Genomic DNA, 18,340 nt, shown 5'->3' with positions numbered 1-18,340 from the left:
CCAAGCCCCATCCAACCTGGCCTTGAACATTGCCAGGGATGGGGCAGCCACAGCTTCTCTGGGCACCCTGTGCCAGCATCTTACCACCCTCACAGGGAAGAACTTCTGCCTAAGATCTCATCTCAATATCCGCTCTTCTAATTTAAAGCCATTCACCCTTGTCCCATCGCTAGTTGCTTTTATAAATCTGCTTTATTCACTGTTTAATCAGGGAGGACTTAATGGTTTTTCCTTTTCCCACTGTTGTTTTTCATAGCAAATTATCTCTCTCTGCTGCTAAATCTGTCATTTGTACGTTTTTTTACACATAGGCATTTGGAACTCTTTGTCAAGCCTAAATCTCTCCAGTTCTTTGTGTATAAAAATCCTTAACTTGTGGCTGCTCTTACCCATTCATCCAGCTAAAATTAACTTCTTGGCTCTTCTATACTTTGATTACTGCAGCATCTTTTTCTCCACCTTTGACACAGTCTCACTCAACTACATTCATAAGATGTTGGCAAAATTGCTTTGCTGATAAATTCAGTCACTTCACTGTCTCAGAAGAACATTTTGTCAAGATTTGCTGTACCTGGATGGAGTTTTTCTGATACTAATACTCCAGGGAAAGAGATGCAGGATGGGAAGGAACAATCCCAGAAGTAATGTTTCAGTCCCCTGAAATACAAATTATATTTCTCTCCCTAGGGATCATCACCCAAAGAGCAGAGGCATAAAATTGAATCATAATCACATTATCATCTTGCATATCTCTCTTCTCACACTTAAATTGTAAGTTTTGTGCCTGAGATCCATTATTTCTCTGCCCCTAGTGCAGAACTGCTGCAAGTATAGCAGAGTTGAGGCCCTTGATTGGGTTTTCTGGGCACAGTGGTGATGCAAATAATAAAACTGACTTACTAGACTTACTTGAGTAGAAAAGCTGAGAGGCTTCTCTTCACAGCAGAGTGAACCGAGCCTATTACTACCAACTTCAGTTTTGGGGGTTAGTTTCTCAGCAAGGACCTTGTGCATTTGGCTAGTGTTTCTCTCTTTAAATGAACAACCAGAGTGGAATGGAACGTCTTTTGTCTGGATTTTTAGCATAAGACTGAGAAGTCCAAGATGTTCTTTTGGGGGAGCACTTACATATCTGCTCTCAGAAGGGATGGACTGGATGAGGTAATCATCTCTTCTCCTTCAGTGCTGCTTGTTTCATTATTCAAGTTACTCCACAGATGTGAATCAAGGTAACTGCTGAAGGAAAGAAGAAAGGTGAAAGAAATCGGGCAACAACCTCTGTGGTGGTGTGTCCTGGCTGGGCGACACCTCAGCTAACCAGAGGACTTTACTTTCCCTCAGCACACCCCAACTTCTTCCAGCTACAGGAAGGTTTTACGCTTGAGCAATGTGTGCATGGAAGAGAGGTCTGTTTCTTGCTCGGAAACATTGGGAACTCCTGAAAGAGGCTGCAAAACCATGCCTAAATGAAATGTCTTGGGTTGGAAAAACCACAGTGCTCATCTTAAGAGTACACATTAGTGCTGTTTTGTGGAGACGATCAAGCACCGGCAGCACTTAAGCAGAGAGCCTGCATGGTACTGTAGAGCATAATATGTGATGAAAGGCAAACTTTAGGTCTTCCATAGCAAAGTCTTTTCTTCAAAGTTGTTAAGGCAGACTTTTAGCTATTTGAATACCCAGTTTTCTTTGTGTGTTTTACTTGTTGAAATCATAGGCTGGTTTGCGTTGAATGGACATTAAAGCTCATCCAGTTCCAACCCCCTGCCACAGGCAGGGACACCTTCCACTAGAGCAGGTTGCTGCAAGCCCCTGTGTCCAACCTGGCCTTGAACACTGCCAGGGATGGGGCAGCCACAGCTTCTCTGGGCACCCTGTGCCAGCGCCTCAGCACCCTCACAGGGAAGAACTTCTGCCTAAGAGCTCATCTCAGTCTCCCCACTGGCAGGTTAAAGCCATTCCCCCTTGGTCTGTCCCTACAGGCCCTTGTCCAAAGCCCCTGTCCAGGTTTCTTGTAGCCCCTTTAGGCACTGGAGCTGCTCTAAGGTCTTCCTGGAGCGTTCTCTTCTCCTGGCTGAAAAAGTCCAGCTCTCAGCCTGTCTCCATAGGAGAGGTGTTCCAGCCCACACATAAGCTCTCAAGCGTAATTTGCCTATATTTACCAGAAGGATTATTTAAGGAAGTACTGTGAATGCTTACTACTGCTTTTGTCCATGCAACTGCACTTTTATTTATATATCTATAGATATAATCTCAATAACCCATATATATATATAAAAAACCTGTATATGTGGGGCTTCCCCCCCTCCCCTTAACTTGCCTACTTAGGATGTACCAACTATAATTTGAACTTAACTGAAACATCAGATTAACTTGCCTTCTCTCTGCTTAGTTGTTAATACATTTTAACTGTAATAGAAAGTAAATGTGTTGACTGTAATACATGAGCTATCATTTGGTGTTGTGATCTGTATAGATGGCCTGCTGTGCTGCGTTATGTGGCATGGTGCTCTCTTGTGGTGTTTGACATTGGAGTTCTAGAATGCAGATTTCTTGGGCCAACAGCTAAGGTATTTCATCCTATCTGGACTCTGTACCTGTTCTGCCAACTCTTATTTTTCCCAGTCCTCTAAATGTATGGCAGTGCAGAGTGCAGTTAGGAAATTTTTTATATGTAAAACTTACTACTTGTTTCAGGTATTTAAAATAATGCTAAGTTGTATTGCAGTCTTTGTGGTTTTGTGAGGGTTTTCTCCTCTCCGTGTGTGGTGGGGGTTTTTTGGTGGTTTTTTGTTTTATTTGATTTTGGGGGTGGGGTATGTGCGTGTTTGGTTTTGTGTTTGTGGGGTTTTAGTGTTGTGTTGTTGCCTGTCCGTCCCCCCCCAACTTTCTGATTATTGATTCTTAAGTTAGCATTTAACTTTGTAATGATTGTAGAACTTGTTTTGCCACCTCTTAGGTTTGCCTTGTAATTATGTATTTTACTATATGTATTTCATCATTTCTCCACCCACCTCTGCTCCAGCACGTTAATCTTTCTTCTCTGCTGACTTCACAGCGGCTCTGCATATAGTAGAGCCAGACCTGTTCGTTTTGTAGTTGTCGTGTAGAAACTGGTGGTTCTTGGAGCCTGACACGCCTTCCAGGATCAGTTTTCTCATCCTCATTGACCCCACAGATGTTATGGTCTGTTTGATTATTTGAGATGTCTTGTTTTTACTTTATTGTTGGTTTTGGTTTGGATTTTGGGGGGAGGGGAGAGGATTGTGGTGCATTTTTCTCTTTTCAGTAGAGACTCCATGGGCTGTTCCTGTGTGGGCGTTTCTCCTGCAAATGTGCTTGTTTGTCACAGCGTGTCAGAAAGGAGACACACAGACTCTCTTGCTCTGTGTGAAATCTTACTAGTCTTACTGCTTTGTGGATCTCAGCAACAGGGAGAAGTTAAGAGATGGAGGACGTGGTGATTGCAGGCATAGCAGGAAAGCTGCCAGAATCTGAGAACTTGCAAGAGTTTTGGGAGAACCTGCTTAATGGAGTTGATATGGTCACGGAGGACGATCGGAGGTGGAAACCAGGTGAATGCTTATTGTGTCTTCTTTTGGAGCTCTGAGTTCTGACCATTTTAGAGGAATTATCCTATGGAAGGATTTATTGGATGCAGAACCCTCCCAGAGCTGAATTTAATTCTGATTTGTCAAGAAATTCAGGACCAGAACACTTCCATGAAGGTCTCATGCGATCCATTTTGTAATGTTACGTCCCATGCAGTAGCAGCTTATAAATTACGTAGCTTACTTCCAAAGAAAAGAACATTCTAACAGAGAAGCTAGGCAGTTTTAATCCCGTACCAGCTGTGATTGCTGTGGCAGCAAGACAGCTCTGACGTTTTTTCTGGGTTCAGAAGTAGCACAGGCACTCCAGTCCTGTCATTTGTAGTTTTTTACAATGTTCTGTTTTGTCTTTATAGTCTTTCTGAAGTGTTTGGCACATGTCTATCCAATTCAAGCTAGCAATTTGCAGAAGTAAAAGGTAGCTTTTGTTTTTCTTCTAACTGGTGACTGACTGGAACCGCTGATTTGGCTCTGTTTATGTGCTCAGTACAACTTTCCAAAGCAAAAATGCTTAAACCAGATAAATGTCTTTTGCTGCCGTATCCAGGAGAGTCTTAAAAATGACAATTGTTTTTGTTAATGGAGCATTCTCATTTTCAAATGAGATTGAGAGGTGGGTAGGTATACGTTCATGCAGCACTCTGGGTACTGCAACAGAGAAGTGAGGTTTCATGTGTAGTCAAGAATCAGCTGTGGTTATTTTGTCATTTGTCTCAGCTAGTAATTGCTTCAGTACCGATGTATTTGCTTCAAAACTCATGTATTCTGTGACTGTTGAATTTTTCTTCTCAGGAATGTATGGATTGCCCAAGAGAAATGGAAAGCTCAAGGACATAAGCAAATTTGATGCGTCCTTTTTTGGGGTTCACCCCAAACAAGCTCATACAATGGATCCTCAACTTCGCTTGCTGTTGGAAGTTTCTTACGAAGCTATTTTGGATGGAGGTAAATAGGTGAATGATTGAAGCGGGACAATTGTGCTGTATTGTCTCTCATCAGCAGGTGCAGACACGCACCTCTGTGATGGGATCTCTAACAAGAGAAAACTGTCACATTAGAGATGAGACCAAAGAACTGGTATGGGGATTAGAACAAAGCTGTTTTCTCTGGAACTCTAGCTAGGAAGTCTATGCTGACTGCCAGCAAAACTCTACCTGCATCGTATGGTACCACCAGTACGGCAGAAACACTTAAACAGTCAACAGTGCTAGAGCTTTTGTATGTTCTGGTCTACTCTAATATTCCATAATAGATCCTTTTGTTAAAGACACATTTGTAGTGCAAAAGGAAGATGACTTGGTTAGAAATGTCATCCATAGCCTAAGAGAATGGCAGATGACCTGGTGTATTCCTGTCTATTGGCCAAGTTCATGGAAAATTTGTGGGTTTTGATTCTCTTCTATAGAAGTTCTGTTGAGGAAGTGTACCTTCAGAAATAGGAGCCTCTTATCTCTGTCACTGCTAGTTTCTTGAGCTTCTGAGTTACTTGCCCACAGAGCCAAAAAGATTATTCTTCATGTTAATGAGTTTCATGTCTGAACATAAGAAGCACATGGGGAAGAAGTTGGAACCACCTCACTAATACTGACATATTAAAATTAGTACTTGCTCTTCTACTGCTGAGTCTGTCTGGAGGCTTGAATATTCTGCTTGTCTCTAGGACTCCTGAAGTACAGAGAAGAAACAGCAGAGATTGCTGCAAGTTGAGCTTGCTATGCAGTTTTTTAGAGCAGAGTTGCTTCTTGTTCTGGTTGTTGGCTTTTGAGCTTAAGAATTTTCCTTTCTGTCTTGTACTCCAGATCTGGACTTTATGTGTGGATAGATACTCATGTGCTCACATGACATTCCAAGTGCTGTAATTTTCTCCCCTTCGATCTGGTCCTTTTCCCTGTACTGGAAGTCAGCTGTTAGCTTACCTGATCAGCATTTGTGTCTCTCATAGCCTGTACACTTTTTTTATACAAGGCTCTAGCAATGCCCAGCTAAGCTGAAAAGCTGCTTCTGGTATGGCAAAAAGCCAGCACCAAAGTTCTGGTGAACTCTGCAATGAGACTTGTAAGGTCTGCAGTTGAAACAGGTAAAAGGTAACTATAGGTAAAGGAACAAAGCTGCAGGACTGTCAGAAAGGGGCATTAAGAAGTAGGTCATGAACTGGTGCCAGCATACCTGATATCTCCCCAGTTTGCCCCTCGTAAGTTTGTCTACTGTAATTTACCTTCTACTATCCCTGTAGGTATTAATCCGGCCACCCTACGTGGCACAGACACAGGTGTATGGATTGGTGCCAGTGGGTCAGAAGCTGGTGAAGCCCTTAGCCAAGATCCAGAAAAGCTTTTGGGATACAGCATGACTGGCTGCCAGCGTGCTATGTTAGCCAACAGGATTTCCTACTTTTATGACTTTTCAGGTAAGTGCCTCAAGCCTTCAATACTGGTCAGCAATTGCAATTTGAGTGTGATTGTACCACAGTTTCTGTAGAGGAGAATGGATATCATGACATAGATCCGTTTTGGGATGAGAAAGTAGCATGCAACTATTGTAAGAAGGCATATGAGAACCAGGAAAGCTATTGTAACTGTAATAAGACTCATTGTAAGGCTTTCGTAGCTCAGTTGCTGCTCATGGGTATAGCTAGCATTCGTCTGAAAGATGGTGATGTCAGGAGGCCTTCATAAAAAGGCCTAGTTTCTTTCCAGCCTTCAGACTGCTATTTTGTGTGAAGCTGTGTACAAGTCAGCTGGACCAGAGATAAACTGAGTGGAAAAGTTGACTCTTCTTGGGTAAAGTGGAAGAAGTGGGAGAGCCACCAAAATTAAGTGATTAAAGGCATAGGCATGACTTGAATCATGTGTGGCATCGAAGAGCGGAGGGATTGGAATTGCTTTGAAGAGCAGCAGAGAACAGAGATAATGGCAAGGGTGGCACCAGGAAGGGAGAGAGATTTTTCTTGGTGAGAATGGGGAAATGTATGGGACCTGCCTGTGAACCTACAATATCTCTCTATGATGGAGACAGAGATGAAAGTTTAAAAAATGCCCTTAAAGCCAAATTGTTTACAGTTTTTTTTTCCACCTTTCTCATCCCTTGTTACCTGGTAAGCAGGCAGAGGTGGTGATTCTTGTCTCCCATTTTGTCAGGATTACCTGTTGCATTCTGAAGCAACTCCTTATTTAACATTTTTTGAATGTACTTCTCTTGTGATCTCATCCTGTAGTGTTTGGAGAGCAACTCTATGAAATAGTAAAACCCAGGTTTTTTATTTTCCCTTTCTGTTCCCTAAGGACCAAGCATAGCTATTGACACGGCCTGCTCCTCTAGCCTCATCGCTCTGGAAAATGCATATAAGGCAATTCGTCATGGACAGTGCAGTGCAGCCCTAGTAGGAGGGACCAACCTTTTGCTGAAACCAAACACTTCTGTGCAGTTTATGAAACTGGGTATGCTTAGTCCTGATGGTGCCTGCAAGGCTTTTGATGCTTCAGGTAAGGCATTAGTACAAAAGGTTGTCATGTTGTATGAGAGGAACTTACTGTAGAGTCTGTGACCAGATACTCTCATAGTACAGCAAAGAGCTGGCCTTGTAGTTTTTTGTAGGTGCACTGTTCAGGACATACCCTGGACCTGATCTGGTTGTGTGTTCTTTGAAAATGGAAAACTAGCTGTGAGGAAGAAACCGTATAGCTCATTCCTAGGCATTGGGGAGAGCAAATAGCTGTCTCTTGATGGGAACTTCCTATCGTTGTTTGTGATGAACAGTGAGCCTTTCTAGGACTTTCTTAAAGACATGGATGTCATGCTTTCTAAGTGGTCTGTTGTAAGCAGTAGCTCAGGAATGAGATAACCTTATTGCATGGTGCTTTGCAACGTTTTTCAGAGCAGAGCAGAATTAGTGACTTCTTGTTCTCTGCTCTCAGGAAATGGATATTGTCGCTCTGAAGCAGTTGTTGTCGTTCTCTTGACCAAGAGATCTATGGCTAAACGGATCTATGCCACAATAGTCAATGCTGGAAGCAACACTGATGGCTTTAAGGAGCAAGGTAGGCCTTGAGCCCCTGAAAAGCGAGATACCTACACAACTGTTCAGGCTAAAGTCTTTGTCATGAAAAATGAGCTCTTGTGGGGTTTGTTGTCTTTAGATGTTGGAAGGGTTTTTGTGTTTTGTTTTGGGGGTGTGTTTTGTTATTTGGGGTTTGTTTTGGGTTTTTTTTTTGGTCATGCGAAGTTCAGGACCCTGTTTTGTAAAGAAGGTGAAGGAGACAAGTGGTAGTTTCTATGGCACAAAATAACAGGAATGTCCTGTTGCTAGTTTAGCCTTCCCCAGGACGCCTCTGCAGTAACCTCTGCACTGATAGAAGAAGTGTAGGCGGTGGTATGACTATAAGGCTCTTTCCCTACTGCTGTCCCACTTCTCCCACTCTCCGCTTATGGAGACACCAAATTTCACATGTTCTGCTTGATCTAGACATCTCGTGTTCTGTTAAGCAGTATCTTTCTACACTAGTCTTAATTCATAGGTTTAGGTCCATTTCTGGTTCCTCTGATCTTCTTCCAAAGAGCCTGAGAGCCTTACTGTGGTTGATACTAAGGGCATTGGTGTAAACCCTGAAAAGTTTCTCTTTGGGTTTTTTGGACCTGGTAGCAGTTGAAAGGGTGCTAAAATCAGAACAGGAAGCATCTGATACTAGAGGAATTGATGGCAATTTTGGTCCTAGGTGTGACATTCCCATCTGGAGAGATGCAGCAGCGGTTGGTCAGCTCTTTGTACAGAGAATGTGGTATCAAACTTGAAGAAGTGGAGTACGTTGAAGCTCATGGGACAGGCACCAAGGTCAGCACGGCCCCTTTGGGTTTGGGGTGCTTTCTTCTCCCTTGTTTTCTTCCCTTGCATCACTTGCCACACTTTTCCATCAAATTATTACTTGTTTTTCCAAAATGCCCAATATGTCTCCCTTCTAGCAGTTACGAGAATATGTATTGCCTCACCACTTCTGGATCTTAATCTTCCAGATTTCTCTTTTGTGGTGCGTGTTGGAAGTGCTAGCTAATAGTTGTCCTCATTCTCTTCCTACTAGGTTGGAGATCCACAGGAAGTAAATGGCATTGTAAGTATCTTCCATCAATGTGAGAGAGTGCCACTGTTGATTGGATCAACCAAGTCAAACATGGGTCATCCAGAGCCTGTCTCTGGGCTTGCTGCATTAGCCAAGGTAATGGGAGGCTTGAGAAGAAAAATTGGGGGAGGGAGGGAACACAACAGTAAGAGGGGGTTTTAATGTTTGTTTGTTTTAAGGAAAATTTGCACTGATCCAGGGTAGGATGTTCAGTGGTAATGAGAGTAACTCAGGTGATCTCCTTAATGATCTGCTTGCTTCACCTGCGAATACTTTCAAAAGCTTAGGTGGCTGTTCTGCAAGCTTGACACGAATGTGTGGCTCTCTGCTGTGCATGTGCCCCCTTCCCCACTTCAGTTCCCTGTTCCTACTGAATTCTACAGGAGCATAACTATACTCAGAATAAAGGCTTTGGGGTCACTTTATTGATTATCCTTATACTGGACCTTCCAACAGAACTCTACTGTAAGTTGTTTGGGTTTGAGGGGTGTACAAGTAGAGGGATTTAGATATTTGGAGTAGTTGGCAATGACTGAAGATGACAGGCAGTCTGGACTCTGAGTGCCAAAAGAGTAGCTGATCCTTCTGGCTGTTTGTCAGGCATGTATCATCTCTTCTCTCTTACATTGGAAAGAAGTCAGGTGAGTTCTTTGGGATGTGGCTACCAGCCTACTAACTACCGCTGTAGGCAGACAATAACCTATTTACTGTGGCTGTTAAACTGCTTAGCAGAGAGCTAGCTAATGTTCACACTTGGTCCTAAGCCTATTACCAACAGCCTTAGAACCACACAAATTGAAGTCACGTACACGCTCATTGCTAGAATTTTAGTCTCTTTAAAGTGGTTACTGTGATGTGAATACATAAAACTTGCAATAGCCTCCTAAGCAAATCATGGAGACAGCAGTGTCTGTGTCTTTGTAGAGGAAAGTTTACTTTAACACCTCTCATCTCTCAGACTGACAACCTTCTTCATAGTAGAAATAACTGAGTCGTGAAATAAACCTCTCCATCCATACTGTTTCGCATGTCATAAACTGTTTAGTGCAGTTCTGCTGTGATCTGTCAGGACAGGATCATAACTCTGAGGTACTGTTTCCCCATCTTACGGGGATGTGTTTCTTAGGGGATGCAGAACTGCAAAGAAAAGGCCCACAATTTCTTTTTGAAAACTTCTCTGACCCCATATTTCCTTGCTCTTTTTCATCAGTTTTCTCACTTAACTTTGTATCAGAACTTACGGCTACAGGTGAGAGCCCATGTGGCACCCATCATGCCTGCTATAATATCTTTTAGCTGTGCTTTTATGAAGTTACGTTAGGTCTTGTTACAAGGTCTGGGATCTTGAAAGCACCTGAAGCTTTGGAGGGATTTTGAAAACTCTGTCTCTCTCCTTGATTATTTGAAAGTTGGACAACACTTCCTATTTTAAAGTTGGAAAGTTAATCAGAATGGCAGATCAGGCATCCTTGGGACCAAGCAAGAAACTATGCCAAGCCTACTGTCTCTTAGCCAGTAACCATCTCTCAAAGTCTGCAGTTTCTGTAAATGTGTTCTTTTGCAATTCCATAAAACGCTGTTATATGTGAGAGGTCAGTTAGGAAAATGGATCTTTAAAGTATCTGATTGCAGACTTGAAGAGAATCCATTAATTATGTGGATAAGTAGGAAAGAAACTAGAGTTTGCCAAGGCCACTTTACTTAAAATTCTGGTAAAGGAGGGAAAACTCACCTGCACCTTTGAACTACTCAACCTGTTTAATTACTTGCTGTACAGTAAAGACAAAGCCTCTTGGTGGCTCTGGTCTATGCTCCCTGTACTGTACTCTCAAATTTGTATAGAAACCATGGCAGACTTAAAAGTACAAATATGTATGCTGTGTAAAGCAACAGCAAGTTCATAGTGCATAGTACTGTAGATGTGGGGACTGTGTGTGTTAATACAGACTGCAACTTTAAGTTTACTGACTGGAGTTGAAGTCATGCATTTATTATGCTGGTTGTTCTCCCAGGTAGGTTGCCATGTCTGATAGTAAACTTGGAAGAACAGTTCCCAAACCGGTGTCTGTTTCTCTGACCATTTTGGGCTGATGAAGCAGCTGCCAAACATGCAGAGCTCTGAATGTTTGCTACTGACCTTACAGAGAGTGATTTGCTGGACTTGTGCCACAGATGAGTATGGGCTTGGTGTCATGGGCTGTCTGTAGAGATGCTGCTGAGGGAAGGGAACTCTTGCTTTTTTCAGCACAGCTATTCTAACTCTCATCCTGTTAGAACTTTGGCTCTGCCAGTTCTGATCAGCCTGCTGTACCTGCTTTTTTGAACCAAGAAGACAAAAATGGGTGCAAAGCAGCAAATAATCTTCCTTTACCAGTGCTTTAGTTTGGCTCTTGCAGCAAAGGCAGATATGGAAGCATTTGCTGTGATAAGAGTATGTGTGGCAGGCTATGACTGGGGAGAGATGAAGCAGAGTGTGATGAGGGGACAGGATGGATCTGAAAGAGGAGAAAGATGATATGATAGTTTTAGTAGCCAGGCTGCTTTTCTAGCAAGACTGCATGACTTTCCAGTTAGAAACAGTCTGGAAGCTAAACTTGAAGCTACCACCCTCACCTTCACTGCTGACTTCCTGCATGGACTTAAAATTTGCTTGGGTGTAGTAGGTACTACCGTAGTAACATCAATGATGCTGTTCTCTGAAGCGTCCCTTTATCCGAACACAGAGAGCTGCTTTAGTGCATGCTACATGGTCATTTGTACTAAGCCAGTAACAACAAAAGAATGTTTGTTATAAGAAAGTATGGAGCACAGAACACTGTTTTTTCTTGCAGGTCATTCTTTCTCTGGAACATGGGCTGTGGGCTCCAAATCTTCATTTCAATACCCCAAACCCAGATATTCCTGCCTTACAAGATGGCACTTTGGAGGTTGTTTGTAAACCAACGCCAGTGAAAGGTGGCCTTGTCGGTATCAACTCTTTTGGCTTTGGAGGTGCTAATGCTCATGTCATTCTGAGGCCAAATGAGAACAAACGCCAGCCTCTAGAGACTTGCAGCACGCCAAGACTGGTTCAAATTTGTGGCAGAACCCAGGAAGCTGTGGAAACATTAATTCAGGAAAGCAGGAAACATGGAGGATGCAGCCCATTTTTAAGCCTGCTCACTGATATCTCTGCAGTTCCTGTATCCTCCATGCCCTACAGGGGCTACACGTTAGTTGGCACTGAGAGTGACATAAAAGAGGTTCAGCAAGTTCAGGCATCGGGTAGACCGCTCTGGTACATCTGCTCAGGTAGGTGTCCTCACTGCTGTGCTGCATCCCTCTCTAGATCTAGGGCCTGAGCAATTTGATTCTGTGCTCTAATGTTGTTTTCACGACTCTAGCATGAGGAAGTATCTTGCAGCCCTGCACTATGTCTAGGAAACTCATATTTCCTGTATTTTATCTAATCCTTCCAACTTTGCTATCTTCTGATGGTAGCAAAGCCCAGGAAAATAAAAAGCAGTGCCTAATTTAGAGGATGTACAATGTTTTGCTCTTAGAATTCTTTCGCTGCCAAAGCAAGTGTGTGATGTCTACTCCTTTTATGGAGCGTTACTACAGCTCACTTTCTCCTTGCCTATCCTGCAGGCATGGGATCTCAGTGGAAAGGTATGGGCTTGAGCCTTATGAAGTTGGACTTGTTTCGCGAGTCTATATTGCGCTCAGATGAGGCTTTGAAGAACACAGGTCTAAAGGTCTCAGACCTGCTTCTGCAAGCAGATGAAAACACTTTTGATGAGACCGTCTATGCATTTGTTGGACTTGCTGCTATTCAGGTAAGACTCAAATGACTGGTGAAGGGGCTTGTGGTCTCAAGCCACATAAGCATGCTCTGGTAGTGTGTCTGTTTGGCCAGTAACACCTTATAGTAGTTAATGGAAGCTTGTTTTGTGCAATCAGTAAATGGCAGCTGTTTGAAATCCCTCTCTGATAGGAGGGAGTGTCTTGCACCCTTGACAGTTTTGGGCTCTGTCACTTGCAAGATGCTTGGACTAGTACTGATCTGAACTGATTTGCGTGTGTATCTGTGTGTGTAATGTGGGGCAGTTTCTCCTTGTAAAAGACTATGGAATGTCTGAGCTTTATGTAAACATTTGTGCTGAGGAACAGGCTTCCATTGAATGCCTTCTGAAATTTGTTCTGCTAATGAACTAAATGATACTACATGAAGTCTGTTTTAATTCTGAATGTCAGTGTGGGATTAATTCTTTTTTCAAAAACTAGAGGCAGAGCTTCTGAACTGATCTGGAAAGCTCGTCTTGCTTTTTTGTACAGATACGCTTTTGGCAACCTCCCATTGTTGGAAATAGCTTCTTAGTGGAAAGCTACATAGTGGAGACACCCAGACAGTACTGGAGTCACACAGTGATTCTTGGGATTCATTTGAAATGAGGCTGGAGCTGCAGTTATGGAAAATAAATAAATAAATAATAATAAAAAGAATGCAGCAAGACCAAGAAGAGTATCTGTACCAGAAAGCCATTTTGTAATGCACTCACTACCTCTGTGTGCCTTTGAGCCCTGACACCAGTTTACTCTGCCATGGAATCACTAATCCTACTGTTCTCTGCAGATTGCCCAGATTGATTTGCTGAAGGCTGCAGGTCTGCAACCTGATGGGATTTTGGGCCACTCAGTGGGAGAACTAGCTTGTGGCTATGCAGATAACTGCTTAAGTCAGGAAGAAGCCATTCTTGGCGCTTATTGGCGGGGACGATGTGTTAAAGAGGCCAAATTGCCCCCAGGAGCAATGGCTGCTGTTGGTAGGTATACCCTTACCAAAAGAGTGATACAGAAAAGTACATCTGGTCTCTGTTGTGTGACATTGGGATAAAATAGGGCTTTGAAATGTGTTGGTGGAGACAGTCATGTCTGTAAAAGTTTGGCTGCTGTTGCCTCCTCTTTTTCTTCTGATGTAGAACAGGTTATTAAATATTTAAGTTGATATAATGGTAGTAATGTCTGACCCGGAATACAGCAGAATTTTGGTATTTCATCAAAACTTAAGTGGAAATTGAGAGATTTATTGATAGGTGACCAGTGACAGAAGCCTGATAAATAATCTTGTAAAGAGAGGTGAAAATCTGAGGCACTGGGGGTTTTAGCTTTTATATACGTGTGTGTCTGTATATACACATATATTTAAATTTTTTAAAAAAAAGGAGAGATACTGTCTGCAAGAGTAATGAGACATGGAACCAGTAAGCCACTATTATGTCATGGGCAACTGGCTAGTGGAACTTAGTGCTGTTAGAATTTACTTGGGCCTGCTAGCACCTGGGAAGAAGCTTTCTCCTAAGAAAGCTTTGCTCAGTGTTTCTGTAAGTCGTGTAGTTTTGCCCCACTATTGGGTGAAATTTTGAGCTTTGGACCCAGCATTTTTTTTTTTGTGGCATGGCTTCATGGTCACTTACATGTTCAAAACCCATATTTTCATTGGTAGCATGTTGTTCTGTTTCTTATTATTGGACACAGTGTTAAATAAAAAACTGAAACACTTAAGAGAAAAGCTGTTGCAGGTCTAATGCAGTATGTTTGACTAGGTCACTTGTTATAATCCTAGGCTTCTTACGTTAATTAATGTTACAAAGGACTACCTACCTAATTTAGCTTTTCTTCCCTTGGTATCAAATACATGACACTCTTATCACAGAACTTATCTCAGAGTGCTGCATCTAATGTATTTTTAATAATATGATGTTGAGTTCAAGTTGTTTTTCCTGTGACTTGCATCAGTGTACTATAGGACCAGATGCTGCAGATGTTATGCTAGTTTAAGCCGCTAGAGTTATCAATTTCTATGGATATGTTGTGTCTCTCTAGCTCTCATTGCTAAGGGCAAGATAAAACAACTAATTCTGTAGCTTCTTCAAAAGTGTGTGGGTTCCCACCCCATCCCTTAATGGGATGGTACAAAGATACAGTCCTCTGTTCTTGTGCTCAATATCACAGTGATAAATGTCATATTAAAGCAATGTCCATCTGAAGAATCCTTCCCAGTTTTGCAAAATGCTGAGTTAAGTGCAGTGATTGTGTAGTTAAGATTGCCTCGCCTTACGAGGCTCACTGCTAGATGCACTTGTGTTGTCCTGAGGTCTTCCTTCTGCAGGTCTGACATGGGAGGAATGTAAGCAATGCTGTCCTCCAAATGTGGTACCAGCCTGTCACAACTCAGAAGATACTGTTACTGTTTCGGGGCCTCTGGTGAGCAAGGAACTGTTAAGATGCATAGTGAAGTTGTGGTTGGGACTCGTGAAGTTCTGGTTTGAAGAAAGATTGAAGCTGAGTTAAAGCTCAGCTGCTTGCAAAGGGGAGCTAGATTAACGTGATGGGAGGGGACATGGTGCTTCATATAAACTTAAACATGCAAATGTTCTGTGAGAGGAAGTAATGATAGTACCTCAGTAAGCTAGTCATAGAAGATCTCTTTACACTGAATAGTCTTATAGCCGTGGGCATGGTGACATTATTGTAAGACTGAGAAGGGCAATAATCTCATCCCAGATACGGCTCCCCTTAAGTGGCAAGTGATGAAGGCCATGAAGGGAGTACCATGACTCATACAGATCCCAAATACACTGTGAGCTTTTATTTTACTTCACTTATATTCTTCTTCTTAGGAGTCTGTGAATGAGTTTGTAGCTAAACTGAAACAGGAGGGTGTGTTTGCAAAGGAGGTGCGCAGTGCTGGAGTCGCATATCATTCCTATTACATGGCATCTATTGCACCAGTGCTGCTCAATGCCCTGAAAAAGGTAATATTGCCAAACTATGGCTCACATGGCTTGCACTCGCGCGTTTGGATTTGGGTGTATGTGATGCTGAGCTTAAGGGGCTCCTTTCTTTAGGAGGAGAACAAAATCTCTTGAAAAGCTTGCAGGCCTCGGTGAGACCTGAGGTTTGAAGTCCTGTGGTCTCAAGCAGAAGGATATCCTGAGCAATCAAGCTGAGAAAAATGGCCTGCAAAAAGAAGGGGCTGCTTGATTTTTGCCTTATTGTTATCTATGACATGTAAGTGTTCCTCCTGTCCCCCTTCCTCGTCTGTCTGTAGGTCATTCCACACCCTAAACCTCGTTCAGCACGGTGGATCAGTACCTCTATCCCTGAATGTCAGTGGCAGAGTGATCTGGCTAGGAGTTGCTCTGCAGAGTATCATGTGAACAACCTAGTGAATCCAGTGCTGTTCCACGATGGTCTGAAACATGTTCCAGAGAATGCTGTTGTAGTAGAGATTGCTCCACATGCTCTTTTACAGGTATTGGTTTTGATTGTGTTGGTATGATGTTATATTGATATGCTGCTGCATGAAGGAGATTGAGGGTCTGAGGACTAGGGAATACAGCTGCTTCTCCTCTTCCCTTTGCCCTCCCCAGTTCTGGGAACACTTTTTCCGTCTAGTACTTTTGAGTGTCTCCCAGTTCTAACATTTTCTTGATGGGGGTGCGAGGGTGGTTTATGTTACTATTAACAAAAAAAAAATAGTCCCAACACACTGTCACTTCCCCATCCAGTCATTCATATTGTTGCTTTATTCATTGCCATGCATTTCAGATAGTTGATAGTTCTCTGAAATGTACAGTGAGTAAGAAAAGCACTTCCTTGTTTAGATCTAATGGAGAATGTGTGCAAAAATTGGGGTGGGGGAGAGATTAAAGACTAACAGGCCACCTCTATGCAAAATCTGTAATCACCATCTATACACTGAATTGGTTTGAGGTTCTTGTCTTAGAAGTTGGTGGCTTGCAGTGGTGTTTTCTCCTCCAGACCAAGTAGCCTGAGATTACGGGAGCTTGCTTGCTTCATAAACTCCTTTCCCTAATGATTAGATCATTATTCCTTTCTCCTCACCCTGTAAAAATTGATCTTTTTGGAATTAGCTTCATAGTAAAGGATGCAGAACACAAGGTGCATTAGGATGCACTTGCTCTACAAGATCAGTGTTGTGGTCTTGTGCCTATCACTTAAGACTTCGGTCTTTTTTTATTTGGTGTGTGGCACGCAAGAGGACAGAAGTCTTAAGAAGAATCATAGTTAATTGTGAATCAAGTTTAATAGTTATACAGTGCTGCTGAGTTCCAGTCAGGGTATATTTATTATGTCATGTTAGTCTTATTTATGCTTTGAAAGTGACTTGGAGGGAGAATCAGAGCAGAGCTTTTAAATTGGGCAGATCTTTTTCTCAATAAAAAGATTATACACTTCATGTTAAAATCATTATACAATTCTGGACTCTAATGGAAGTGACTAAAGACTACATCAGCTGGGTTTGAGAGTGTTCTGGTTTTCTCTTCCCTCCCTTCCTTCTCTCATTTAAAGACCATGGTATCAAATTGAAGAGAAGTTACAAGTTGAGTGAGATGTTCAAACTAGAATGCTGCAGACTGCAAGTGGCTCCTGAGAGTAAGGGCTTAAGTTGGGGAGGGTGTGAGGGGTGTGAGTGGGAGGCTTAAGAGAGTGATCTTGCAGTTCTCGAAGTGCAGCTTTTGATTCTACTTGACAATCTGCTTGGGAAAGGGAGATTTGTGTTTTGGCAGAATTTCACTAATATTACATAGGTTCTGCTTTACCAGATGCTCTACTTCTTGGGGTGCTGGAAGGGTGCTGTGCTGCCTTCCTCTTCCCTATTAAAATGGTGCACATTCCAGCACCTAGCACACAACTCTTGGCACAGAAACAGAAGTGGTTTGAGATTTATAGAGAAAAATTCAGAGACAAAATAGTAGTGATGCCTTCCACCAGTGATTATGGACTCTACTTGACCAGGCTATCTTGAGGAGAACTTTGAAACCAACTTGCACCATTCTGCCTTTGATGAAGAAAGAACACAAAAATAATTTGGAGTTCTTCCTAACACAGACTGGAAAGATTCATTTAACTGGGTAAGGAGACTAAGCGAGGAGGGTGAGAGGGGTATCGGTTAGAGAAGAAACTTAAATTCTTTCCTAGCATGCATGTTTTCACAAGGATTGAAATACTCCTTCCACAAACCTGGAAAAACGGAGTTTACATCTGTGCTTTACATATTTAACATTCTCATTTATGAAGTATTGCCTTGGGTTAGAGACTGCTCGGGATGGGAAGATGCCTTTTAAAGAGGAATCCCATCTTAGGGGCCTAGAAACTTGAAACTAGCTCTTGGAAATAAGCTTGGCTTCTTGTAGACTGTTAAAATTACAAATTTCTCTGCAGTAAGTGGTCATGGTGCTCCTGGCAAAATCTCAGATGTGGAGCCCAAGACCAATTACTCTCTGACCTCTAAAGTATTATGATCAGTTTCCACACACCCCCATTCCCCCAGACACATTGTCTTGATCCGTTTTGTCTTCCTAGGATAAATGTTCTTGGAAATAACTTGTTCCCACTTGTGGAATACCCTGTCCCAGTGGGGACACCCCTTATTTCTCCATACATCAAATGGGACCACAGCCAGGACTGGGATGTTCCAAAAGCTGAAGACTTTCCAGCAGGTTCCAAAGGCTCTGCATCTGCTTCAATCTACAGTATTGGTGTGTTTGCCTGTCTGTTCTGTTGGTTTGTTTTTCTTTCTCGCTTTCCATCTGCATTTCTCCTATAAAA

General features: G+C 42.5%; 1 protein-coding gene across 1 annotated transcript in view; it reads left to right on the top strand.

Moving 5' to 3' along the window:
• Window positions 1–18,340, top strand: part of FASN (fatty acid synthase) — a 44,328-nt gene that overhangs the window by 3,400 nt on the left and 22,588 nt on the right. The window contains exons 2-16 of the mRNA XM_030506071.1: window positions 3,429–3,575; window positions 4,404–4,556; window positions 5,845–6,018; window positions 6,893–7,093; window positions 7,526–7,648; window positions 8,324–8,439; window positions 8,684–8,818; window positions 11,554–12,013; window positions 12,353–12,540; window positions 13,338–13,527; window positions 14,874–14,968; window positions 15,385–15,519; window positions 15,816–16,019; window positions 17,528–17,643; window positions 18,095–18,270. Of these exons, the coding sequence (XP_030361931.1) occupies window positions 3,449–3,575; window positions 4,404–4,556; window positions 5,845–6,018; window positions 6,893–7,093; window positions 7,526–7,648; window positions 8,324–8,439; window positions 8,684–8,818; window positions 11,554–12,013; window positions 12,353–12,540; window positions 13,338–13,527; window positions 14,874–14,968; window positions 15,385–15,519; window positions 15,816–16,019; window positions 17,528–17,643; window positions 18,095–18,270 (2,593 nt within the window). The 5' untranslated portion in view covers window positions 3,429–3,448. The remainder of the gene's footprint in view (window positions 1–3,428; window positions 3,576–4,403; window positions 4,557–5,844; window positions 6,019–6,892; window positions 7,094–7,525; window positions 7,649–8,323; window positions 8,440–8,683; window positions 8,819–11,553; window positions 12,014–12,352; window positions 12,541–13,337; window positions 13,528–14,873; window positions 14,969–15,384; window positions 15,520–15,815; window positions 16,020–17,527; window positions 17,644–18,094; window positions 18,271–18,340) is intronic.

The sequence above is a fragment of the Strigops habroptila genome, chromosome 14 (genome assembly GCF_004027225.2).
Source record: "Strigops habroptila isolate Jane chromosome 14, bStrHab1.2.pri, whole genome shotgun sequence".
NCBI classification, from domain to species: Eukaryota; Metazoa; Chordata; class Aves; order Psittaciformes; family Psittacidae; genus Strigops; species Strigops habroptila.
The sequence above is the reverse complement of the archived record's forward strand: the minus strand, read 5'-3'. Positions and strand labels throughout refer to the sequence as shown.